This window comes from Cheilinus undulatus, linkage group 8, assembly GCF_018320785.1.
Source record: "Cheilinus undulatus linkage group 8, ASM1832078v1, whole genome shotgun sequence".
Taxonomy (NCBI): domain Eukaryota; kingdom Metazoa; phylum Chordata; class Actinopteri; order Labriformes; family Labridae; genus Cheilinus; species Cheilinus undulatus.
Genome location: NC_054872.1, coordinates 53,287,385 through 53,315,127, shown reverse-complemented (window position 1 = coordinate 53,315,127; position 27,743 = coordinate 53,287,385). Strand labels below are relative to the sequence as shown.

General features: G+C 41.7%; 1 protein-coding gene across 1 annotated transcript; it reads left to right on the top strand.

The window, feature by feature from the left end:
- Positions 1-748: 748 nt before the first annotated feature.
- Positions 749-26,559, top strand: myo1eb (myosin IEb). Its single transcript, XM_041794417.1, has 27 exons — positions 749-992; positions 6,750-6,887; positions 7,859-7,948; positions 8,139-8,233; positions 8,465-8,552; positions 10,073-10,162; positions 10,255-10,386; positions 10,856-10,990; positions 11,111-11,243; positions 11,352-11,548; positions 13,981-14,061; positions 16,955-17,041; positions 17,145-17,231; positions 17,317-17,484; positions 17,651-17,736; positions 18,895-18,976; positions 19,283-19,488; positions 19,645-19,789; positions 21,408-21,522; positions 22,681-22,850; positions 23,121-23,266; positions 23,394-23,540; positions 23,647-23,804; positions 23,885-23,959; positions 24,834-25,020; positions 25,110-25,285; positions 26,024-26,559. The coding sequence occupies exons 1-27, from the start codon at positions 990-992 to the stop codon at positions 26,098-26,100; spliced, it is 3,294 nt and encodes a 1,097-aa protein (XP_041650351.1). The 5' UTR covers positions 749-989; the 3' UTR covers positions 26,101-26,559.
- Positions 26,560-27,743: the final 1,184 nt, after the last annotated feature.

The window sequence follows — 27,743 nt, the reverse complement described above, 5'->3', positions numbered from 1 at the left end:
TGAGACTATTACTGGATTAGCTCAGTCACTTTAACATAGGGAATATTCATGCAGTCACTGATTTTATATTACAGATTTTTATTTGATTGACATTACTTTGTAGAAATCTGTTTTTCACTTTGACATTAAAGAAGATTTTTTTGTAATTTTTTTGTTTTTATTGAAAAAAAAAAAACGCCAAATTATATCAACCATCACTGATTTATAGAATCTATAAAAGGTCAAACATCCAGGGGGGTGAATACTTTTATAGGAACTGTAAACAGGAATGAGATGTGAATGTACAAGTGCTCAGAGTTTCTGATCATCAGAGTTTCACATTGATCAAATAACAGAGCTTCAGTTATTTGAAATATTAATATTATTAAAGTTTTCAGCAAATTTGACAGGATAAAATTTAAACAGGGGAATTGCTGGACACTCAACGAGGGCAAAGTAGAGAAGAAATGAGGTCTGGGTGTTTTTGGTAGAAGGTAATGTATGATAAAATAAGAGAAACTAGACACAAGTATGAGGATGGAAAAATTTAAGAAAGATAAAAACATTTATCAAACTTCATGAAGCCAGTAAGTTCTTTACTAATGTTTATAAAACAACATTTAGATTATTTCTACTGAAAACTAAATCAGGAGGTAAATTAGCAGAGCTCAAGCTGTTCTCTAGGACTCATTACCCAGAGTTCCACTGGGCGGAGGAGCAGGAGGAGGGTGGGGCTTTACCTGCCCACACCTGCAGAGAGAGAGGGAGTGAGAGAGGGAGAGCTGGAGAAGAGGACGAGCAGAAGACAGAAAAACAAACAGCAGAAGAAGGAAATGGCGCTAAAATCAGCACAACTGTTTTAATCATCCGAGCGGAGCCGATCCGGACCGAGCCGAGGAGGGGCCGAGTTCAGTCCGAGCTCACCTGGATCCGGATCCACTTGAGACCGAGTGAAGATTTCCCAACTTTTCCTTCAAACAGGAAGTAGATCAGGAGAAGGACCAGAGACCATGGTGAGTCTGAGAGAACGGATTCATAAAACAGGTTAAAAACGACGATTTATGACTAAAATAGGGAGTTTACCAAGTCCTGGTCCTGGTCCTGCTGGGTCCTGGTTTCAGGTCCCGGTCCTGCAGTGTCCTGGTTTCAGGTCCTGGTCCTTGCAGCTGTTTGGCCTGGTTGCAAACTTTAAATCAAAGTCTAAGAAAAACAAATAGAAGAATGAAAAGATCAAACCGAACTAAAGTGAATTCTTATCTCTAGTTCTGAAACCATGACAGTTTATTAAAAGAATTAATATAATAAACTTTAAAGATATTTAAAGTCAAAAACATAGAAATAATCAATCACAAATATTTAATAATCAATATTAAAGGAGCAGCAGCAGAAATAAGATAATTATAATAATTAACACAAGAATCAGAACACTGCAGAGGAGTAAAGTTACTAATCACATTTACTCAGATTACTGCTACTGTACTCTCTACAGCCATTTTAAAATCAGACTTTTAATTCTATTTCAGTTTCAACCAGAGTAACTGTACTGATACCAGAGTACCACAGTCTGGTACTGATACCAGAGTACCACAGTCTGGTACTGATACCAGAGTATCACAGTCTGGTACTGGTACCAGAGTACCACAGTCTGGTACTGATACCAGAGTACCACAGTCTGGTACTGGTACCAGAGTACCACAGTCTGGTACTGATACCAGAGTACCACAGTCTGGTACTGGTACCAGAGTACCACAGTCTGGTACTGATACCAGAGTATCACAGTCTGGTACTGGTACCAGAGTACCACAGTCTGGTACTGATACCAGAGTACCACAGTCTGGTACTGATACCAGAGTACCACAGTCTGGTACTGATACCAGAGTACCACAGTCTGGTACTGATACCAGAGTACCACAGTCTGGTACTGATACCAGAGTACCACAGTCTGGTACTGATACCAGAGTATCACAGTCTGGTACTGATACTAGAGTACCACATTCTGGTACTGATACCAGACTCCCACAGTCTGGTACTGATACCAGAGTACCACAGTCTGGTACTGATACCAGAGTACCACAGTCTGGTACTGATACCAGAGTATCACAGTCTGGTACTGGTACCAGAGTACCACAGTCTGGTACTGATACCAGAGTACCACAGTCTGGTACTGATACCAGAGTACCACAGTCTGGTACTGATACCAGAGTACCACAGTCTGGTACTGATACCAGAGTACCACAGTCTGGTACTGATACCAGAGTACCACAGTCTGGTACTGGTACCAGAGTACCACAGTCTGGTACTGATACCAGAGTACCACAGTCTGGTACTGGTACCAGAGTACCACAGTCTGGTACTGATACCAGAGTATCACAGTCTGGTACTGGTACCAGAGTACCACAGTCTGGTACTGATACCAGAGTACCACAGTCTGGTACTGATACCAGAGTACCACAGTCTGGTACTGATACCAGAGTACCACAGTCTGGTACTGATACCAGAGTACCACAGTCTGGTACTGATACCAGAGTATCACAGTCTGGTACTGATACTAGAGTACCACATTCTGGTACTGATACCAGACTCCCACAGTCTGGTACTGATACCAGAGTACCACAGTCTGGTACTGATACCAGAGTACCACAGTCTGGTACTGATACCAGAGTACCACAGTCTGGTACTGATACCAGAGTACCACAGTCTGGTACTGATACCAGAGTACCACAGTCTGGTACTGATACCAGAGTATCACAGTCTGGTACTGGTACCAGAGTACCACAGTCTGGTACTGATACCAGAGTACCACAGTCTGGTACTGATACCAGAGTACCACAGTCTGGTACTGATACCAGAGTACCACAGTCTGGTACTGATACCAGAGTACCACAGTCTGGTACTGATACCAGAGTACCACAGTCTGGTACTGATACCAGAGTACCACAGTCTGGTACTGATACCAGAGTACCACAGTCTGGTACTGATACCAGAGTATCACAGTCTGGTACTGGTACCAGAGTACCACAGTCTGGTACTGATACCAGAGTACCACAGTCTGGTACTGATACCAGAGTACCACAGTCTGGTACTGATACCAGAGTATCACAGTCTGGTACTGATACTAGAGTACCACATTCTGGTACTGATACCAGACTCCCACAGTCTGGTACTGATACCAGAGTACCACAGCCCGGTACAGCCTGATGCTTAAAAGAACCATTTTCATTCTCATTAATCTCCTCTCACTGCTCCACCATGCCGAGGTGAAACCAGCGTTTTAGAGCTGTTATTAGCGTCCTCATCACCAGCTTTAATCTGAAGTTTGACCTCTTTCTGAAACTCAAAGTTAAATTTAAACTCTCAGACTCATCAGAACCATCAGGGATGTTTCAGTTTGACGGGATGTTCGTTTCACTCCCAGCGCTGCCCTCTGATTGTGAGGTGAAAATAAATGATTAAAAATGAGAGGAGAACATTTGAACTTTATCGTTCCCTGAGGGAAGTTTGTTCTGCAGCCAAACATGAAACAAGGGAAACACAACCACAGACTCGGAGCCAACACTGAAACACAGAATTACAGGAACACATGAGAGGAAAACTGACGATAGAACCATCATTAGAGACGTCTACAGACGTGAACATAACTGCTCCAGGTTAGCTTGTTTTAAGGTTTATTTGTGTAATATCTCAGCTTTTAAAATGTTGATTCAGTCTTCCTCCTTACATCTGCACCTATCAGCTAGCTTAAATTGAATTATTGTCATTATTCTAAACCTGCCCTCATCCTTCTACATAACTTCTTATCATGTCTAGTCAGCATTCTTGGACTGCACACCTTGCAACCATACTATCGATTCCTACTGACTTGTTTATACTAGAAATAATATTCAGAAGAGCTTGGACATATTTAGTGGGGATGCTGAGCATCCACACTATTGATATTCGTGTCGGCCATTTTGTTTATTATTCTTCTTACGTGCTGGCTATCTCCTCCTCCATACTTTGTCATATTGACACCGTTTGAACTAAAAAAAAAAAAAAAAAAACCAGTTTCTTCGTCATTCGACTGCTATGACTTTTCTCATTTCTAACTTTTATAATTTTTTAAAATATAGCTATTTTCATGCTTTTTCAGGTATTTCTATGCTTTTTCAGCCATTAAATGCAAGTTTCAGCTACTTTTAGGCCAAATCAGCTATTTTTATGCTATTTTCAGCTATTTTAAGGCCACTTTCAGCTCTTTTTAGGCTATTTGCAACTTTTTAGGCTACTTTAGCTTTACTTTAGCTTTTTAATCCTTTTTTGAGCTACTGAATGCCATTTTCAGCTACTTTTATGCCATTTTTCTATTTTTTTCTAATTTTAGCTATTTTGTGCTTTCTCAGTCATTGAATGCAAATTTCAGCAAAATCAGCTATTTTTATGCTATTTTCAGCTATTTTTTATCCTTTTTTTGAGCTATTGAATGTCTTTTTCAGCTACTTTTATGCTATTTTCAGCAATTTTTGTGCTTTTGTCTATTTTCAGCAGTTCTTTCACTATTCAGCTCTCAGCATCCCCAGGCGATTTCAGCTGAAATTGCAATTTTGAACTAGTATTCACAAGAGCTTGGACATATTTAACCTCCTAAGACAATGCGTCCACAAATGTGGACATTACATTTTGGCTTCTCTACATTATAGTTATCAGTTTTGGTATTAGAATGGATGAGATAATTGTAGAAAATAATGTCCATTCAAGTTTATGGCATTTTCTTTAAATGCTGGGATAATTTGCTGTTTGGATATTTTAGGGAATTTGCTTGTAAGTTATCAATTTTTCTTTTATGGAAATTTATAAGACATGGAAATTTCAGTGAGGTTTTTTTTTTCTTTTTGTGGTCTTTTTTTGTGTTTGTGCATTTTCAGGCAAATATGGGAAATTTATTACCAAGTTTTGGGGAAACTGGGAATTTGTGTTCTGGGATTGTCCTTTGAAATTTTCAGGATTTTTCTTTTTTTGGGGGGTATTTCCATCATTTTCATGGAATTTTGGAGAATGTTTTTGAACATTTCTAGAATTTGCCAAGAAATTTAAGGGGGAATTTGCTTTAATATTTGAGGAATTTTTGGAAAGGAAAATTTCCAAGAAATTCCCGTTCAATGACAAGGCTGATGTATGAACCTGTCTGACGGTACTGATCCTTCTACCTTAAATTTGTGTCAGAATACCAGTTTTTAATTTTTTGCAGCAGGGTCATGATGTATAACGTCCCATTCAGTTATTTAAGGGCCATTTTTTAGAATAATGTACCAAAACTCCTACTTTCTTCATTTTTGCACTTTTTTATGAATGACATAAAAACACTCCCATTAATTCATATCCAGTTTACAATATGAGTCAAAATCATCCCAATTAGATCTTTTTTCAAAATTGACCAGCCCTTGTTTAATCTAATATTGTGTTGGTTATAATGCTGTTATTTGTTTTTGTATAATAGAAAACACACAAGATGAGAAACTTAAGAAATAATCGCATATGAAATCACAATGTTGGGGGAAAAAAAATCACAATTAGATTATTTTCCAAAATCATTCAGTCCTAATCTAAATCTTAATTTCTCATACTTTTTCAGTTAAATTTAACTCAATATAAATATGACATTCAATATAAAATATAAACAAGTTTCTATACTTAATGTTTATATCCTGTACATTGAGAGCAACGTTAACCAGGGTCATATTCCTTGTTGCATACTTGGCTAAATGCTGATTCTGGTTCTGATCATGAGGAAGATGATCTGGTCTCTGATGTCTAGAACTTTAGGTGTCCCCCTTTTATAAAAAAAAAAAAAGTTAGACACTAGGCACAGATCAGGTCATTCAGCGTCAGTAGTTTTGCTGGGAACCTTAAAGACACGCTCTAACCTCTCCGGGAGGATTCCAAACCAGGAGAGGAGGCCAAAGGTCTGGAATGGTCCTAAACCAGACCCCGGATCCTTCTACCGCTGGCTACAGAGGGCCTAACAGCGCCTCATAAACGCAGCAACTTAAAACAACACAAACTAAATCTGATTGTTTTAGAGGGGAATAAATATTCTACAGATCGACGAGAGAAGGAAAAGACTAAAATAACAGTGAACAGAACCAGAGCGACCCTGAACAGATGAACACTGACTCACTAAGAGCCGCTCTCATTCAGCTGGCGCTGTCTAAAGGCGGACGTGTTGGGGCGTCTCCACCTCGACATGATCCCACAGGACAGAGGAATGCTGGGAATCCAGGAGAGACATATGAACCGACCAATCACAACACCTGATTAAAATCACTGCTACTGATGACGGATCAGGAACATGAAGGGTTGTCGTCCTGGTTTTAAAGAATTTCACTTCTACTCCTCTAACTCAGGTTTGAGGGAGCAGAGGGCCTGAAAATAGAGGGCCCAAGGAATACAGGCCCCAAAAAATGTAGGGGCCTGGAAATAGAGGGCATAAACAGAGGGCCTTGGAAATAGAGTACCCTGGAAATAGAGGGCTTAAATGTAGGACCCTGGGAAAAGAGGGCTCAGAAATAGAGGGTCCATGTGCACAGGGAGCCTGGGTTCAAGTCTGACCAGTGGTTCCTCTGCTGCATGTCTATCCCCCACCCCCTCCTCTCTGTTCCCGACTCTATCCATTGGCCTCCTCTCTAAATAAAAGTAGGAAAAATACTTAAAACATCTTAAAAAAGAAAAAGATTGAGATGATTTGAGCTGGATCTGTTTAGCTGACCTTATTTCTTTATGCCCCTCCCCCTCAGGGCAGTAAGGAGCGCTACCATTGGCAGGCCCAGAATGTGAAGGTGAGCGGTGTGGATGACATGGTGCTGCTGTCCAAGATCAGCGAGGACGCCATCACGGAGAACCTGAAGAAGAGATACAATGACGACTACATTTTTGTATCCTTAACAAAGTTCCTTAACAAGTACTGACAAGGACTAAGGAGTACTAATGAGGACTAATGAGAACTAACAAGTACTAAAAAATACTAACAAATACTAACAAGGACTAAGGAGTTATAATATGAGTTATAATGTAGAGATAATGTAAGGGTAATGTAGAGATAAAGTTAGGATAATGTAAATATATTGTTAGGATAATTTAGAGATAATGTAGAGATAAAGTAGTGATAATGTTAGGATAATGTCAGGATAATACAGAGATAATGTTAGGGTGATATAGAGATAATGTAGAGAGAAAGTAGTGATAATGTTAGGATAATGTAAGGATAATATAGAGATAATGTTAGGGTGATATAGAGATAATCTAGAAATAATGTAGAGATAATGTTAGGATAATGTAGAGAGAAAGTAGTGATAATGTTAGGGTAATGTAGAGATATTGTTAAGATAATGTAGAGATAATGTTAGGATAATGTAGAGAGAAAGTAGTGATAATGTTAGGATAATGTAGAGATAATGCAGAGATTATGTCAGGATAATGTAGAGATAAAGTAGTGATAATGTTAGGATAATGTAAGGATAATGTCAGGATAATACAGAGATAATGTTAGGGTGATATAGAGATAATCTAGAAATAATGTAGAGATAATGTAGCGATAATGTAGAGAGAAAGTGGTGATAATGTTAGGGTAATGTAGAGATATTGTTAGGATAATGTAGTGATAATGTAGCGATAATGTTAGGATAATGTAGAAATAGTGTCAGGACAATGTAGAGATAATGTTATTTATCAGTCATAATATAATTATAATGTGTAATTTGATCAGTCATAACAATAATGTTAGCAGTAATGTAGACCTGTTCTTTGAAATGATTCCAAGATTCACCTGGAGGAGGGCATACCTAGGATACCTGATCCTGGTCATAGTCTCAGTACTGGTTTAAGTCCTTGACCTGGTTCCTGTCAGACCTACATCGGTCCAGTTCTGATCTCTGTGAATCCGTTCAAACAGCTTCCTTATTTCACCGATAGAGAAGTGGAGCTGTACCAAGGAGCAGTAAGAAAACTCGCACTCATTCCATCCTTGCCTTTGAAGATGATTCCATCAAAGCTTATAAAACATTCCATCCTCTGTCTTTAAACATTTCATCAAATTTTATAAAACATTCATGCTTGCCTTTTTCATGCAAACATTTTGAAAGAACTTGTTGACTGTCTTTAATGACCCCCTCTGCCCGCCCTCTCAGGCCCAGTATGAGAACCCCCCCCACATCTATGCACTGGCTGACACCATGTACAGGAACATGATGATTGACAGCGAGAACCAGTGTGTCATCATCAGGTAGGCGGGTCTTCCACATCATTCACAGCTCCTGATTGGTTAATACTTTTATGATCAGTTATTTAATATCACTAGTACTGATTATTGATGCCTTATCAAACATTTATGTGCTACATCAGGGCAGCCATGAAACTCGACCAGCTCATTACTGAACTCTGTTTGTACATGACTCTGCCTCACCTGTTCGTCATCCTTAAACACCTGTCCTGTCTTTGGTTGCCTGTCCATCAGTGGTGAGAGTGGAGCTGGAAAAACCGTCGCTGCCAAGTACATCATGAGCTACGTGTCCAAAGTGTCTGGAGGAGGAGACAAAGTCCAGGTCAGTCTTCAGTGTTTTCCTCATCACCCTCATATTCCACATACTCCACACAGTCCAGAGCCAATCCCTCCCTCTCTAGTCTCTAAAATAAGGTCTGTTATAAACACAAGCAGAAGGTTTTTAATGCTTTTCCACTTGATTAAATACTTGTGTAAGCAAAAAGGAGAATCAGGGCGCTCTAAATAAAATTTATAAGTAATAAATAATACATTTAAAGTCCAAAAATGTAATTTTTTTAGTAAAAAAAAATTGTAAATTAACCACACACTTTTGCAGTTATAACAATTATAATACATAATTTGGGCTGCAAGCAGCACTGAAGGGCCCTTTCACCCCGTTACATGCCAGGGTGTGTCACAACCATGGGAGTGAGAGAATCAAAGGCTTTAAGCAAAACAAGCTGTGTGCTGCAGGAGAGCACAGAAAGCTTGTTGATCCTCCTAGGACTGTTATTTATCACGTAAAATGAGAATAAAACAGGACATTATATGTAAGAGATGCTTCTGTTTCCTTGCAGTAGGTGGTGCTTTAGCAAAAACATGCAGGGGCAGACCCTGATCATGTGATATTTGATGCAAATCACAAGTTTTATGTATGAGTTACAGGAACTTCCTGTGAAACGGCGTGATAACGAATTACTCACCATTAAAAAAATCGTCCAACTGTGTCACTTCCTGTTGCCAGTAGGGGCGCAACACCAAATTGTTGAAATTAACCTTTGAATACAAAGAGGAGCAGACACTGATCCTACATGTCCAATTTAAAGGCAAACAGATGTTTGATATTAAAGTTGCACATACTTCCCGTCAAACTGGCGAGATATTGAAATGCTCGCCATCGCCAGTGAGACATCCTTCAATAAAACATCCATGTTGTGGCCAATTATTGAGGACTTTCTTTCAAAACCAGAGCTGCAAGAAAGAGCAGAAGCTCACAGAGTCCTGATTACTGCAGTTATAATAGGTTAAGTTATTCAGCACCATCAAAAAGGCCTTATTTTGAAAGTGAGATGAAGCTGGTGGACTTCCTGTTAGGATTTGGGCATGGGTCCAAGAAGCTTTTATGTGGGTCTGATGATGGCACATATGCAGACCGAAAATCATAAGCCTGGGCTGAATGGTGTACAGGGGCTAGTTATTTAAAGGTAAAATGTAAAAACATCAGAGGCAGAAATGTTCGATTGCCAGAAGTGGGCGCTGTGACGAAGTAATGATACTGATGCATGAATGTGTTCAGGATCAGTCCTGTGAAGTTTGGTGATGATTGACATAAGCATTGAAAAGTTAGAAGGCATTATTGGTGAATTTTCACTACAAAAAAAGGTAGTTTAAGTTTGGGCCCAACCCTAGGGTGAAAACTCAGAGTTAGCACAATCATAGATTAACCCTAGGATAAAACCTGCACCATACTGACTACCAGGATGTCCTACAAAAATGCACCATCTCTGCAGCCCCCTATGCTACATGTTACTTCTGTTGCTATGGTAACCACACCAGCTGATGTCTATTTTTTGTCAGTAGCATGTCAAAGACATCATCCTACAGTCCAACCCCCTGCTGGAGGCCTTCGGTAACGCCAAGACCGTCCGCAACAACAACTCCAGTAGATTTGTGAGTATAAAAACCTCCAGAAGATCACAGAAATACACAGAATACCACTACGATACAGTAACAGGTGTGCTGACTGCGCCCCCTGCTGTTAGGGTAAATACTTTGAGATCCAGTTCAGTCGAGGTGGAGCTCCAGATGGCGGGAAAATCTCTAACTTCCTGTTGGAGAAGAGTCGAGTCGTCTCCCAGAATCCTGGAGAGAGAAACTTCCACATCTACTACCAGGTACCATACCAGGAACTAGAGGTACTGTAACAGGTACTATAAAAGGTACCATACCAAGAACTTCTGGTACTATAACAGGTAACAATACCAGGAACTATAGATACTAAACCAGGTACCATACAAGGAGCTATAAAGAGGGTACTACATTGATACTATACCAGAAAGCATACTAAAGCAGGTACCAAAACAGGAACTACAGGTTCTGTAACAGGCACCATTACAGGAACTATAGGCTTTACAACAAGTACCAAAACAGGAACTATAGGCTCTATAACAGGTACATTGCAGGAACTATAACAGGCACCATACCAGGAAGCATTTGTACTAAACTGGGTCCCATAAGAGGAACTATAGGTACTAAACCATTTATTTACAGCTGGTTTAATCGACAAAAACTGAGCTTTAAAACAAGAAGTATTTTTAAGTGAACTGTTTGGACCCTGACCTCTGTGTGACCTTTTTACCTTAGCTGTTGGAGGCGGCAAGTAACGAGCAGAGGGAGAACCTCGGGGTCACGACCCCAGACTATTACTTCTACCTGAACCAATCAGGAACATATACGGTAGAGGATGTCAACGACAAGAAGGAGTTTAGTGATACCATGGTCAGTATGTCCGTCTGTGTCTCTCTAACCTGTCTGTCTCTAACTCGTCCGTCTTTCTTTAACCCCGCCTGTCTCTCCCTAACCGTGTCCGTCTCTCTCTATAACCCGTCTCTCTCTCAGGAGGCCATGTCTGTCGTAGGTCTAACCATGGATGACCAGGACTCGGTTCTTCAGCTGGTTGCAGGGACCCTTCATCTAGGAAACATCAGTTTCAGAGAGGAGAACAACTACGCTGTGGTGGAGAGTCTGGACTGTGAGTCTTTCTGTCGTCTCAGCAGACGTCCAGCCATCCTCTGCTGTCCCTCAGAAACATCTAGTTTAGTTTAACCGTCTGTTATCTATGTGTTTTTGTCTCTGTCAGTCCTGGCGTTCCCGGCCTTCCTGTTGGGGATCCCTCAGGACTCCCTGTGCAGTAAACTGACCAGCAGGATCATGGACAGTAAGTGGGGCGGGAAGACCGAGTCCATCTCTGTGACCCTGAACACCGAGCAGGCCTGTTTCACCAGAGACGCCCTGTCCAAGGCGCTGTACACACGACTCTTCGACTTCCTGGTTGATGTCAGTACGCACAACAAATACACACAAAAATACACATAAACACACACAAATCAAACCCTCAGAGAGCAGTGTTTTCATAAAGAACAGTGACAGACAGGTTTTTAAAGGTTAAATAACTTTTGAACCATAAATCGAAGCCTCTCAGTCTTCTCCTCTTGAGGCCTCTGTTTTGCTGTTCTAGCAGCTCTAGCTGCCTTTATGAAGGCCTTTCTACTGGTTCTGGAACAATGGTGGCTTTCTAGGGTCTTCAAAGATCAAATCCACACCAGCTACTCTGATACTGAATGTCTTGTGAAACATTAAGATTTTTAAGACATTTTCAATTGTTTCCTCTGCTAGCTTAGCATTAGCCACCATGTTGTTTTGTCACATGTGCTGTGAAAACCAATAGCAGGCTGTTCTTTTGTCTTGTCATGCTAAGCCAAACTGTACATGTCAGACTGGACCATAAAAGCTCATAAAGGAGAGACATGGAGGCTGTGATGTGGTCCTCAGAGTCTGTGATGTGGTCCTCAGAGTCTGAGATGTGGTCCTCAGAGTCTGTGATGTAGTCCTCAGAGTCTGAGATGTGGTCCTCAGAGTCTGTGACATGGTCCTCAGAGTCAGTGATGTGGTCCTCAGAGTCAGTGATGTGGTCCTCAGAGTCTGTGATGTGGTCCTCAGAGTCAGTGATGTGGTCCTCAGAGTCTGTGACATGGTCCTCAGAGTCAGTGATGTGGTCCTCAGAGTCAGTGATGTGGTCCTCAGAGTCTGAGATGTGGTCCTCAGAGTCTGTGATGTGGTCCTCAGAGTCTGTGATGTGGTCCTCAGAGTCTGAGATGTGGTCCTCAGAGTCTGTGACATGGTCCTCAGAGTCAGTGATGTGGTCCTCAGAGTCTGTGATGTGGTCCTCAGAGTCTGTGATGTGGTCCTCAGAGTCTGTGATGTGGTCCTCAGAGTCTGAGATGTGGTCCTCAGAGTCTGAGATGTGGTCCTCAGAGTCTGTGATGTAGTCCTCAGAGTCTGAGATGTGGTCCTCAGAGTCTGTGACATGGTCCTCAGAGTCAGTGATGTGGTCCTCAGAGTCAGTGATGTGGTCCTCAGAGTCTGTGACGTGGTCCTCAGAGTCTGTGACGTGGTCCTCAGAGTCTGAGATGTGGTCCTCAGAGTCTGTGACATGGTCCTCAGAGTCAGTGATGTGGTCCTCAGAGTCTGAGATGTGGTCCTCAGAGTCTGTGACATGGTCCTCAGAGTCAGTGATGTGGTCCTCAGAGTCTGTGATGTGGTCCTCAGAGTCTGTGACATGGTCCTCAGAGTCAGTGATGTGGTCCTCAGAGTCTGAGATGTGGTCCTCAGAGTCAGTGATGTGGTCCTCAGAGTCTGTGACGTGGTCCTCAGAGTCTGTGATGTGGTCCTCAGAGTCTGTGACGTGGTCCTCAGAGTCTGTGACATGGTCCTCAGAGTCAGTGATGTGGTCCTCAGAGTCAGTGATGTGGTCCTCAGAGTCTGTGACGTGGTCCTCAGAGTCTGTGACATGGTCCTCAGAGTCTGTGACATGGTCCTCAGAGTCAGTGATGTGGTCCTCAGAGTCTGTGATGTGGTCCTCAGAGTCTGTGACATGGTCCTCAGAGTCTGTGATGTGGTCCTCAGAGTCTGTGATGTGGTCCTCAGAGTCTGTGACGTGGTCCTCAGAGTCTGTGATGTGGTCCTCAGAGTCAGTGATGTGGTCCTCAGAGTCTGTGACGTGGTCCTCAGAGTCTGTGACATGGTCCTCAGAGTCAGTGATGTGGTCCTCAGAGTCAGTGATGTGGTCCTCAGAGTCTGTGACGTGGTCCTCAGAGTCTGTGACATGGTCCTCAGAGTCTGTGACATGGTCCTCAGAGTCAGTGATGTGGTCCTCAGAGTCTGTGATGTGGTCCTCAGAGTCTGTGACATGGTCCTCAGAGTCTGTGATGTGGTCCTCAGAGTCTGTGATGTGGTCCTCAGAGTCTGTGACATGGTCCTCAGAGTCTGTGATGTGGCCCTCAGAGTCTGAGATGTGGTCCTCAGAGTCTGTGATGTGGTCCTCAGAGTCTGAGATGTGGTCCTCAGAGTCTGTGATGTGGTCCTCAGAGTCTGTGATGTAGTCCTCAGAGTCAGTGATGTAGTCCTCAGAGTCTGTGATGTGGTCCTCAGAGTCTGTGATGTGGTCCTCAGAGTCTGTGATGTAGCCCTCTTTGTCTGTAGACAGGAGCTGATTTGAATAACAGCTCTAACAGAGCAAGTGTAAAGAAGCTCGGAGACTTTTTTTTTATTTGAATATATTTAAGACTTTTTGTCAGAATGATTTTTTTTTTTACTTTTTGGTCCCTAGAGAGGGGAGAACATGTTTGTGTGAAAAGTCTTGTCATTACTGTTCACTGTCACATACACATCTTTGAGTTTCACTTATTGATCGTCTCTGTGTTCGACAGTGTATCAATAAAGCCATGCAGAAGGAGCACGAGGATTTCAACATCGGAGTCCTCGACATCTACGGTTTTGAGATCTTCCAGGTACCAACACTGTCATTACTTAACTGTTTGGGCAGTGATTTAGGATTATTCAAAGGGATTTATGCATCAAGAAAACTAAATATTTTATTTCAATGTTAAAAACATGTTATCCCCAAATTTTTTTATTACAATAAAAGTAAGAAAAAGTAAAAAACACACCAAATTCAAAAAGACAGACTCCAAAAGAACCCATAAGATATTAAACCAGCATGATCTACCCCCTCCATAACCCCTTTCAAAAAAATCAAGTTAAAGCAGGAGCCGGACTACAGGAATAGAAACATGGAGGACCAAAGATGTACAATGGTTTTAGAAATTTAAAATAAAAGGAAGAATAAGAAATTTAAAGAATAACTAGGGCTGCAAGCAGGACTGAAGGGCTCTCGCACCCCTATGCACGTCAGGGTGTGGGCCATTGGCCCCTGTGTTGTTATAGTGGGGTGTAGGCAAACTCGTGCAGTGAGTTACTGCCCAAACTTCAATTGAAATAATTAAGAAACCCCTGTTACCACAGACTCATTCTGCCTTAGAGGGATAGTTGGAGACCCCACAATACATCTGGCACAGTAACAAGGCAATCTGATGTGGACTTTCAAAATAAAGGCCTTCTCAAATATGCCATATTCATTGTGCAACTGCCTAACTTTAAAATAAAATTATCTTCAATAATGACATAATCATAACCAAGAATGGAATGTTTTATAAACTTAAATTTATGACAATCAAAAGAAAGAATGGAATGTTTTATAAACTTTGATTTATCACATAATCAAAGGCAAGAATGGAATGTTTTATAAACTTAAATTTATGACATAATCAAAAGAAAGAATGGAATGTTTTATAAACTTTGATTTATCACATAATCAAAGGCAAGAATGGAATGTTTTATAAACTTTAATTTAGGACATAATCAAAAGAAAGAATGGAATGTTTTATAAACTTTGATTTATCACATAATCAAATGCAAGAATGGAATGTTTTATAAACTTTAATTTAGGACATATAAAAGCAAGAATGGAATGTTTTATTAATTTTAAATAATGACATAATCAAGGGCAAGAATGGAATGTTTTATAAACTTTAGATTATATCAAAAGCAAGAATGGACTATTTCCCTACCTTTGATTAATGACATAATGAAAGGCAAGAATGGAATGTTTATAAACTTTAATTTATGACATAATGAAAGGCAAGAATGAAATGTTTTATAAATTTTTAATAATGACATGTTCAAATGCTAGGATATATTATTTTTAATCATCAACGATTGACAGCATAAAAGGCAAGGCTGGAATGTTTTATAAACTTTAAAAGATGATGTTATCTAAAGCAAGGACAGAATGTTTTATTAACTACTTTAAAGGGAACCCTGCATGATCAGTCAGGTTCATCTTGTTGGATAGATATTTGTATGTCTCAAAAGTATATTAAACTAAAAAACTCACTAATTATCCCACATATCTGCATTTTGAGTACATTTCAGCTCATAAACTCACCAGGAGACTGCCATATTTTCATCTGCATCACGGAGTATGACATCAAAGTACGGCAGCGCCCCACTCCGTTGCTAAGCAGTAACCGTTTTTCAGACGGTTTTTCTGCTTGCAGCTGTTGCTGACATGAGTTTGCTGCATGCTGGTTTTGTCTCCCTGTTGTCAAAACTCTGTCATTCCTACAGAGTTTTACCTCAGTAAACCTCCGTCAGACGACTACTTTGAGTGTATAGTGGAAGCGTGCTGGGAGCTTTTCAAAATGAAAGTATTATGTACATAGAACGGAGTTTCTCCAAAGAAATGCTAAAGTGGACTTTTACTTTGAACGGCACAAACCAGAAGTCCTTTCGTATTGTGAACCGTGTGGAAACAGAGAGCCTCATAAAGAAGAGAAGTTCGGGGAAAAACTTTATTAAACAGACGCATTTTAGCTCGTGTTCTTCATCTGGTTCATCAAGAAACAGATTTCAAACATTTTCTACCTGTGTGGATGTAAATATTTGCTACAACAAGGTAAATATGGCTCTGCATTTATCATTTTCCTGTCTAGATGAACAGATAACTGCTCGTATTGCAAAAATAATATAGACGAGACGTCTAATTTTAGAAGTCTCCTACGTGAGATGTACTGCGTTTCTGAGATGCAGCCCTAACATTGGCTGCCAGTCTGCAACAGCATTACTGCATAGGATCACCGCGGAACTGTGACATCACGGCGCCAGCGCAGACCAAACTGGACCAAAACATGGCGGTTTCCTGGTGAATTTATAAACTCAAATGACTCAAAATGCAGATGTCTTGTTAGTTTTTTAGTTCATTATATATATGAAAGATGCAAATATTTATCCAACAAGATGAACTTGTCTGATCATGCAGGGTTCCTTTTAAAGGATGGCGTCTTCAAAGGCAAGGATGGAATGTTGGTGAAACCTGAGGTCTTGGGGGATTTTTCCCTCCATTTTTGTGTAATGGTAGGACATTATTGGCAATTTTTGGAGAAGTGGATGTGACTGTCAGTGAGCGAAGCTCATTAGTTCCACCCACTTTTCCAGAAGTTTCCAACAAAGGACAGTCTAAATAAGGGACTGATTGTTGTTAAATACGTGTAGTCATGATGGAGAGATGTACGTTTTTATCCAACTCTTCTTGAAGGATTCTAACACTGGGCTGTTGTTAGTGACCTAAAATGCTGTTGGGTGTGCGCCAAAAGCCAAAACACAGAAAATCCTCAAATATCGTCCTACTTTTGGACTTAGAATGAATTTTCTTCTGTTCATTTCCAGTGACTTTAAAGAGTAATTTCCATCAAAACGTGTGTAGATGCTGTATGCTGTAGATTTCTGAAACTGTCGATCTGTTCGGTTACGTCTAGATCTGACCGATGTGGTTCTTTGTTTCAGAGAAACGGCTTCGAGCAGTTCTGCATCAACTTTGTCAACGAGAAGCTGCAGCAGATCTTCATTGAGCTCACGCTGAAGGCTGAACAGGTGCTGAATGATGACATCATCACGCCACACCTGCCTTCATCACTGCGTTGTTTCTCTCTTAGGGCTGGTTAACGTGTTGTTGTGTTTTCACTTCGCGGTGCAGGAGGAGTATGTCCAGGAGGGGATCAAGTGGACGCCCATTGAATATTTCAACAATAAGGTGGTCTGTGACCTCATCGAGTCCAAAGTGGTGAGTCGACCAATCAAAGAGCAGGACTAAAGTTAGACTTTAATCGGACAGATAACATGATGCCATCTCTCTGATTGTTACTCAGAATCCTCCGGGGCTGATGAGCATCCTGGACGATGTTTGCGCCACCATGCACGCCAAAGGGGAGGGGGCGGACCAGACGCTGCTGCAGAAGCTGCAGGGACAAATCGGATCGCACGAACACTTCAGCAGCTGGAACAAAGGATTCATCATCCACCATTACGCCGGGAAGGTAACACACCTGTCAGACTTTCCTGTCCCACTGTTAACCCCACCGTCTTAGTTCCTGTCCCGTTGTAAACCCTGCCGTTTTATTTCCTGTCCCATTGTTAACCCTGCTATCCCATTTCCTGTTCCGTTGTTAACCCAGCTGTAACCACCTTTTTCTCTGTGTCCAGGTGTCGTATGACGTTAACGGTTTCTGTGAGAGAAACAGAGACGTGTTGTTTAATGACATCATCGAGCTGATGCAGAGCAGCGAGTAGTGAGTATTCTCCTGTCACATGACCTAACATGATGTCATATGAAGAGGTGAAATAAGACATGATGTGATGAGACTTCAGTAAAGGATCAGTAAAGTTAGTATCAGTAATGTTAGGATCAGAAAAGTTAGGATTAGTAAAATTAGGATCAGTGAAGTTAAAATTAGTAAAGTTAGAATTAGTAAATGTAGAATACGTAAAGTTAGGATCAGCAAAGTTAGGGTCAGTAAAGTTAGGATCAGTAAAGTTAGTATCAGTAATGTTAGGGTCAGTAAAGTTAGGATTAGTAAAATTAGGATCAGTAAAGTTAGGATTAGTAAAGTTAGGATCAGTGAAGTTAAAATTAGTAAAGTTAGAATTAGTAAATGTAGAATACGTAAAGTTAGGATCAGCAAAGTTAGGATCAGTAAAGTTAGAATTAGTAAAGTTAGAATAAGTAAATGTAGAATTAGTAAAGTTAGGATCAGCAAAGTTAGGATCAGTAATATTAGGATTAGTAAAGTTAGGATTAGTAAAGTTAGGATCAGTAAAGTTAGAATTAGTTACGTTAGAACAGTAAAGTTAGGATCAGCAAAGTTAGGACAATGAAGTTCGGATCAGCAAAGTTAGAACAATAAAGTAAGGATCAGTAAAGTTAGAACGTTAAAGGTAGGATCAGTAAAGTTTGGAGCAATAAAGTTAGAACAGTAAAGGTAGGATCAGTAAAGTTAGAACAGTAAAGGTAGGATCAGTAAAGTTAGGATCAGTAAAGTTAGAACAGTAAAGGTAGGATCAGTAAAGTTAGAATTAGTAAAGTTAGAACAGTAAAGTTAGAATTAGTAAAGTTAGGATCAGTAAAGTTAGGAGCAATAAATTTAGGATCATCATGCAGATAAACATCTTGCAGGACTGACAATGGGGATTTTAAGTTAGGTCCTTAACAAAGAAGCTTTTGGGACTCCATGGGAGGTCAAATGATGCTGGAGACCAGAGGTAACGCTCATCCAAAGTCATGAATCTTCCTCTCCTCCTCTTTGACGCTCAGTTTGACCTTTACCAGGTTTACAGCCTGTTAGTCCTGTTTGCCTGCATGTGATTGGCTGATTAGTCTTTGCAATCATATGCAGTTTAAAGTGTTCCTGACGAATCTTCTAATATGTCTGTGCTGTGTTTGTGGTCAGTCCGTTCATCAGGGCGCTGTTTCCAGAGAACCTGGAGGTGGAGAAGAGAGGACGCCCGAGCACTGCCAGCAGCAAGATCAAGGTACGTTCAGGACCAAAGGACCAAAACTTTAGATTGTTAGTCTTTGCTCAAAGATAGACTATACAGTAGAGAGGACGGTCTAGACCTGCCCTCTTTCCATGAACTGATGCCATAAAACAGAGATTGACTGACTGATCGATTGTAGATCATATTTTAACTGGAAGTTGCTGCAGAGAAAAGAGCTGTGTAAGTTGCACAAATACCTGGTTGATCTGGAGTCCTGGTCTGTGGTGACTCCTGAGTCCTGGTCTGTGGTGACTCCTGAGTCCTGGTCTGTGGTAACTCCTGAATCTTGGACTGTTTCAGAAACAAGCTAACAGCCTGGTCCAGACTCTGATGAAGTGCACGCCTCACTACATCCGCTGCATCAAACCCAACGAGACCAAACGGCCCCGAGACTGGGAGGAGAACCGGGTCAAACACCAGGTGGAGTACCTGGGTCTGCGAGAGAACATCCGAGTCCGTCGGGCTGGATACGCCTACAGACGAGTCTTCAACAAGTTCCTGCAGAGGTCAAAGTGACATTTATATTTATATATTTCTTATATCTCTTTCTTCTAGTAGTTTTTCCTTTTTCTCTTTATGTTTTCATTTGGAACAAGTTTACACGGTAACGGTCAGCCATGATGAATCCGTGTAGTTAACACCTTAGCTGTCTCCTGTCACAGGTACGCCATCCTGACCAAAGAGAGCTGGCCTCAGTGGAGGGGGGAGCAGCGTCAGGGAGTCCTGCACCTCCTGAACTCGGTCCACATGGACCAGGACCAGTACCAGCTGGGGAAGAGCAAAGTCTTCATCAAAGCCCCTGAGTCGGTACGTTGCACATTCAACACACAAACCCACACAGGAAGTGGTTAGATAACTGTAACCTTTCAAAGTAAAGTAAACCCAGCTCTTTATAGACCACTGTCCACTGATCCAGACTCTCCTCTGTTGACCCCTGGTGGTAGAATGAGTTCCTCAGATCCAGTCATCTCTCTGCTCTGCCTCTGACAGTTTCAGACCCAGTCTTTGTGAACAGCCTGGATCTCGTACTGTGGTGAATATGCAGTACATTGGTGAAGGCAACAGAAGTATGTTCACTGTTGAACCGGAGCATTGTGGGTTCTGAATAAACACAAGATACTTGTGCCCTACAAAGACGATCAGCGCATAGTGAAGAAATCCCTAAGACAACCGTGCAGACCAGTGGGTGGCAAGAACCAGTACTTCGCCAGGGTTGTCATGTGGGACCCCCCTTTGGGGGTGTTTCTCCTAATTAGTCCCACAACACCTCCAGAGGGCTGAACGGTGATTATCACCATCCCAGAGCCACCCTACTCCATGCCAGCTCTCACCACCCACCCAGTACTCCAACGAGGGTACATCTCTTTCTTACCTACCCTAACACATGGGAAACCAGCATCGCCACATTCAATAGACCCAGGCTTAGTAAGAGGATGGGGGAAGCAGAGATGGGGTGAAGTGCTCTGACTGGGGCTAACACTCAATCCCTGCCTTACTAGGCTGGTGCTCTACATCCCCCTTCTACCTGCCCTAGGACAGCTAGTAATTACACCTTCAACAGATCCAGGCTTTGTGAGAGGGTGGGGAAGCAGAGCTATGGTGAGGTGCCCTGGCTTGGGCTAACACTCAACCCCAGCCCTACTAGGCTGGTGCTCTACATCCTCCTTCTACCTACCCTAGCACAGTTCATAATTACAACATTAACAGATCCAGGCTAAGTAAGAGGGTGGAAGAAGCAGGGCTGAGATGAGGTGCCCTGGCTGGGGTTAACACTCAACACCTGCAGGATTAGGGTGGTGCTCTACATCCCCCTTCTACCTACCCTAGCACAGTTCATAATTACAACTTTAACAGATCCAGGCTAAGTAAGAGGACGGAGGAAGCAGAGCTGGGATGAGGTGCCCTGGCTTGGGTTAGCGCTCAACACCTGCTGGACTAGGCCGGCACTCTACACCCCCCTTTTACCTACCCTAGCAGGACGATTGTGAGAAACTATGAATAGAGTAGTTTAGGGGTTTCATCGAGATTTATTTTTTGCCCCTAGTTGGCATTACTCCTCCTCATCCAAATCCACTGACTGTCCGAGCTGCGTCATTTGACATCTTCTTAACTGTCCTTGACAAATTCTACCTCTGCACTCCCAGCTCTCTGAGTAAGGAAACAGCTGACATTTTCATTTCCTCCCTCTAGTTGGATTTGGAACCACGTTGCTAATTACTCTTTTCTCCCTGATAACAACTCTTCTAACCCTTGTGCACTTGAACTCTTCTGCTGAACTTACATTTGAATTATAGCTCATTCCAGCTCCTCTACCTTCGATATCAGTCTCTCATACGCTGACCTTGTCCACATCCGACTAAGAAATAACCCAAACTGTAAACATTTGTAGTCCGTAGTTGGTCTCAGTGTCGTCGTCTCTCTGCAGCTCTTCCTGTTGGAGGAAATGAGGGAGAGAAAGTATAACGGGTACGCTCGTGTCATCCAGAAGGCGTGGCGTAAACACATCGCCGTCCGCAAATACGTCAAGATGAGGGAGGAAGGTAAGACCGCCGCCGTGTTGGTTTGTCCTTCTCCCGGTGATAAATACAAGACTGAGGAAGGATTAGGTTTATTTGTTTGTGTTAATTTGACTGTTTTTGTATTAATGTGATTGTATGTTTGTTTTTGTTTTGTGTGTTTGTGTTTATTTATGTTGATTTGTTAGTTTAACTGTCTGTATGTGTATGTTTTGTATTTATTTATGTGGTAATGTTTATTTGTTTGTGAAAATCTATCCTTGTATGTTCATAACATTTTTTTGGTTGATTGTTTGTTTGTTCATTCTGACCTGGTGTGACTTCTCCGTCTCCAGCCTCTGATGTTGTTTGTGTATTTTGTTTATTTCTTTGTGTTGGTTTGTGTGTATGTACATTTTTTTGTTTTTTATTTCTATTTATTTGTTTTGATTTTGCATCATGTGACCTCTCCGTCTCCAGCTTCTGATGTTGTTTGTTTGTTTGTTTGTTTGTTTATTTGTCTGTTTGTATGCATGTAAATGTTTTTGTTTTTGTTTTTTATCTTTATTTTTAACTGGTTTTCTTCTGATTTTGTATCATTCAACTGCTCCGTCTCCAGCCTCTGACATTGTTTGTTTGTCTGTTTGTTTGTATGATCTTAAAAATTTTAGTTTTTTAATTTTTTATGTTTTTTTTCTGATTTTGTATCATGTGACCTCTCTATCTCCAGCCTCTGCCGTTGTTTGTTTGTTTGTTTATTAGTCTTTCTTTGTATGTTCGTAAATATTTTAGTTTTTTATATTTATTTATTATTGGTTTTCTTCTGGTTTTGTGTCATGTGACCTCTCTGTCTCCAGCCTCTTGTTTGTTTATTTGTCTGTTTGTATGTTCTTAAATGTTTTTGTTTGTTCTTTTTTGTGTTTGTTTGTTTGTTCATTCTGACCCCGTATCATGTGACCTCCGTTTTCCAGCCTTTGACAATGTTTGCGTTTGTGAATGTTTTTTTTGTTTTGTTTTTATTTGTTTGTTTGTGTTTGTTTGTTCATAATAACCTCATATCATGTGACCTCTCCGTCTCCAGCCTCTGACGTTGTTCGTGTATTTTGTTTATTTGTTTGTGTTTGTTTGTGTGTTTGTAAATGTTTTTGTTTGTTTGTTTGTATGTTCATTCTGACACCATATCATGTGACCTCTCCGTCTCAGCTTCTGATGTCCTGCTGAATAAGAAGGAGCGGCGTAAAAACAGCATCAACAGGAACTTTGTGGGCGACTACATCGGGATGGACAACCACCCAGAGATCAGACAGTTCGTGGGTCGGAGAGAGAGGATCGACTTCGCTGACGTTGTGGTCAAATATGACAGAAGATTCCGAGTAAGTCCCAGTAAACCACCGATGCTCAGATTAAGAATGAAATTTAGACATGTTTTCTTTTGTAGCCTGTGGTCATATTAAAGATGGCGTTCAATACTCCAGTCTATTTTTATTCCTCATTTTTTAAACTGTCTTTGAGAGTCTGAGAGTGCCACAGATCTATAGACCTCATCTGATTCATAACACCGGTGTGAAGGAGAGAAATGAAACCCATTGTGACACATTCTTCCCTAATGTCCTAAATTCACTAAAGAACTGTTTGATTGACAGACGGTGAAGCGTGACCTCGTCCTGACCCCAAAGTTCCTCTACCTGATTGGTCGAGAGAAGGTGAAGCAGGGTCCAGATAAAGGCCAGATCCAGGAAGTCCTCAAGAGGAAGATTGAACTCAACAAGATCCAGTCTGTTTCCCTTAGGTACTGGAGGTCACCAAGACCCACACGCACAGGCCCAGTCATCATTCAGAGTCCTGACAAACAGAAGAGTAGAGATTAGAATCCAGATTAGAACCCATCATCCTTTTCTGTCCCATCTCTCCTTTAGCACCCTGCAGGACGACCTGTTCATTGTCCATGAGGAAGAGTACGACAGCGTGCTGCAGAGCATCTTTAAAACCGAGTTCCTCAGCCTGCTGGTCAAACGTTACCACGAGAAAACAGACAGGAAGCTGCCGCTCAAATTTAACAACCTGTGAGCGCTGTCGATCTGTGATCAGTCATTAAATCATAGAAATGCTTCTGATTCTGCTGATGTTGACACTTCAACTGAAGGATGACTCAGTGTTTGTCTCGTTCAGTCTCGAGTTTAAGGTGAAGAAAGGCGGCTGGGGCCCCTTCAGCTCAGCAGGGTCCAGACAGATCCAGTTTCAGACAGGTGAGGGGGACGAGGTGGTCCTGAAGCCCAGCGGTAAAGTCCTGCAGGTCTCTATTGGACTGGGTCTGCCCAAAAACTCACGTACGTTCAGACACCATCAGTCTCTGTGAGATTAAACGCCAAGCTCTGCTACGCCTACTCACTTCCTGTTTGGATTGTAGGACCTACCAGGAAGGACAACCGCAAGAGCCGCAACATGGGCAACCAGGCCCGGCCCACGAACCAGTACAGCTCAGGTAACTAAGAACAAAAAGCCATCTTTATCTGTTAGGACACCATCTTCAACTGTTAGGACACCGTCTTCAGCTGTTAGGACACCGTCTTCAGCTGTTAGGACAACGTCTTTAGCTGTTAGGACACCATCTTTATCTTTAGGACACCATCTTCAGGTGTTAGGACATCATCTTCAGGTGTTGGGACACCATCTTCAGCTGTTAGGACACCATCTTTAGCTGTTAGGACACCATCTTTATCTATAGGACACCATCTTCAGCTGTTAGGACACCATCTTCAGGTGTTAGGGACCATCTACAGGTGTTAGGACACGATCTTCAGGTGTTAGGACACCATCTTCAGCTGTTAGGACACCATCTTCAGGTGTTAGGACACCATCTTCAGGTGTTAGGACACCATCTTTATCTTTAGGACACCATCTTCAGCTGTTAGGACACCATCTTCAGGTGTTAGGACACCATCTTCAGCTGTTAGGACACCATCTTCAGCTGTTAGGACACCATCTTCAGGTGTTAGGACACCATCTTCAGCTGTTAGGACACCATCTTTATCTTTAGGACACCATCTTCAGCTGTTAGGACACCATCTTTATCTTTAGGACACCATCTTCAGCTGTTAGGACACCATCTTCAGGTGTTAGGACACCATCTTCAGCTGTTAGGACACCATCTTCAGGTGTTAGGACACCATCTTCAGCTGTTAGGACACCATCTTTATCTTTAGGACACCATCTTCAGCTCTTAGGACACCATCTTCAGGTGTTAGGACACCATCTTCAGCTGTTAGGACACCATCTTCAGCTGTTAGGACACCGTCTTCAGGTGTTAAGATGCTGCCATCTTCTCCAGGATTTATAACTTCATTATTTTTTTTCAGGTCCTTCCTCCAGAGGTCGCAGTGCTCCAAGAGGCTCCACCTCCTCCAGAGGCTCCCTGCTGAGGCAGCAGTCCAGCATGGAGCAGCCCAGTCTGCCCCGCATCCAAAGCCAGCGTCACCATGACAACAGGCCCCAACAACAGCAAGACATGGGCTTCATGGACGTCCCCGAGCAGGGCGCTGCAGGGTGAGAGAGCAACAGCTGAGACAAGTAAAAATATAGTAACCATGTTGATTTGGCATGTCGTTTTCTTAATCCATGCATGTTCCCTGCAGGATGCACCGACGGCGGTCGAAGGAGGTGAAGCCTGTTCCAGGAGCCGGTCGACCGAAACCGGCCCCTCGACCCAAACCTCGGTCTCCTCAGTGCAGAGCTCTGTACGCCTACGACGCCCAGGACACTGACGAGCTCAGCTTCAACACCGATGATGTCATCGAGATACTCACTGAAGGTAATGCTAAGACAGCAGAGTGTAATAACATTCCATTACCTGATACTGGGAGTCTAGGACCTCAGAGGTTAATAACATTCCATTACCTGATACTGGGAGTCTAGGACCTCGGAGGTTAATAACATTCCATTACCTGATACTGGGAGTCTAGGACCTCGGAGGTTAATAACATTCCATTACCTGATACTGGGAGTCTAGGACCTCGGAGGTTAATAACATTCCATTACCTGATACTGGGAGTCTAGGACCTCGGAGGTTAATAACATTCCATTACCTGATACTGGGAGTCTAGGACCTCGGAGGTTAATAACATTCCATTACCTGATACTGGGAGTCTAGGACCTCGGAGGTTAATAACATTCCATTACCTGATACTGGGAGTCTAGGACCTCGGAGGTTAATAACATTCCATTACCTGATACTGGGAGTCTAGGACCTCGGAGGTTAATAACATTCCATTACCTGATACTGGGAGTCTAGGACCTCGGAGGTTAATAACATTCCATTACCTGATACTGGGAGTCTAGGACCTCGGAGGTTAATAACATTCCATTACCTGATACTGGGAGTCTAGGACCTCGGAGGTTGAATAACATTAAACATGTGACTTCAAACAGACTATTGAGGGTAAATATTGTGGTATTGATGTTTTTCCTTGAAGGTTAATATCCAGGAATCCTAACAGCCCAGGTCATCTCTCGCTCTCTCTTTCTCTCTCTCTCTCTCTCTCCTGTACAGATCCCTCTGGTTGGTGGTTCGGGCGATTGCGGGGCAGAGAGGGGATGTTTCCTGGAAACTATGTGGAGAAGATCTAGATGTCATCCTTCTTGCCACTGGGGGGTGCTGTAGTTCACCTGATACATGAACAGAGGTGTTGATCTCATACCTGCTGCATGCATACCTCCACAGAAATCAAATATTTGATATTTATGGTTCAGATTGGGGAGGCTTTGACCTGACGAGGAGCAGTAGAATAACCATCTCCCCAGTCACGTTGGAGAGGCCTTCAGTCGTCTAGTGTGTAGCCAGCCTTAGACAGCAGGGTGATCCAGGTTACAGCAGTGTTACTAAACCAGAATATCAGTGTACTTTCCCCCACAGCGCCCCCCACAGGCCACAGTGTTTATTATGAAAGTGTCAACAGAACAAATGAAATACTGAATGAGAAAGTCTTAAAAAATCTTTTAACATAATGAAAAGGTTTAATTCTGCACGTTTAAGATCTCTGACCTCTTGATAAAATAAATGATAATAAAGTTTATTAAAAAATACAGTTTTATATCTATAATTAAACATTTTTACTTTTGAATAACATCATGTCTGGTTTCCTCAGTATGTGTGATTTATTTTTGTGTGTTTTTAAAGAGATTTTGATTTAAAAATGTGGAAAAAATAATGGCAAAAATAGAAGAAAGGAAACTGACCCTCAAACAAGAGTCAGCTCCTGTTATTCATATGAAAGAGCCAACTCAGCACTCATTCATGAATGACACAGAATTACTCCATCTCAAACACAGATTTACCAGCAGTCTTGACTGACTGTTGGCTGGATTTGGTTGGCAACAAAAGCCGCCAGCTATGGCATTCTGTTCAGCAAAAAAACCAAGGATGAAAGACTCGGAACATCACAAGCCTCAAAAACATTCTGTCCCCTGCCTTTGAAGATGATGTTATCCTTTAAAGTCTATAAAACATTCCATCCCTGCCTTTGAAGATGTTATTATCTGTCTATAACACATTCCATCCTTTCCTTTGAAGATGGTGTCATCCTCTGTCTACAAAACATTCCATCCTTTCCTTTGAAGATTATGTTATCCTTTAAAGTCTATAAAACATTCCATCCTTGCCTTTGAAGATGATGTTATCCTTTAAAGTCTATAAAACATTCCATCCTTTCCTTTGAAGATGGTATCAGCCTTTAAAATCTATAAAACATTCCATCCTTGCCTTTGAAGATGATGTTATCCTTTAAAGTCTATAAAACATTCCATCCCTGCCTTTGAAGATGATGTAATCCTTTAAAGTCTATAAAACATTCCATCCTTTCCTTTGAAGATGATGTTATCCTTTAAAGTCTATAAAACATTCCATCATTGCCTTGGAAGATGATGTTATCCTTTAAAGTTTATAAAATATTCCATCATTGCCTTTGAAGATGATGTTATCCTTTAAAGTCTATAAAACATTCCATCCTTGCCTTTGAAGATGATGTTATCCTTTAAAGTCTATAAAACATTCCATCCTTTCCTTTGAAGATGGTATCAGCCTTTAAAATCTATAAAACATTCCATCCTTGCCTTTGAAGATGATGTTATCCTTTAAAGTCTATAAAACATTCCATCCCTGCCTTTGAAGATGATGTTATCCTTTAAAGTCTATAAAACATTCCATCCTTTCCTTTGAAGATGATGTTATCCTTTAAAGTCTATAAAACATTCCATCATTGCCTTGGAAGATG

Bases quoted from the DNA above. Each gene is read 5' to 3' on its own strand.
- myo1eb (XM_041794417.1), top strand. The intron at 8,553-10,072 runs GTCAGTCTTCAG...TTTTGTCAGTAG, and splicing joins GAGGAGGAGACAAAGTCCAG to CATGTCAAAGACATCATCCT. The intron at 10,387-10,855 runs GTACCATACCAG...TTTTTACCTTAG, and splicing joins ACTTCCACATCTACTACCAG to CTGTTGGAGGCGGCAAGTAA.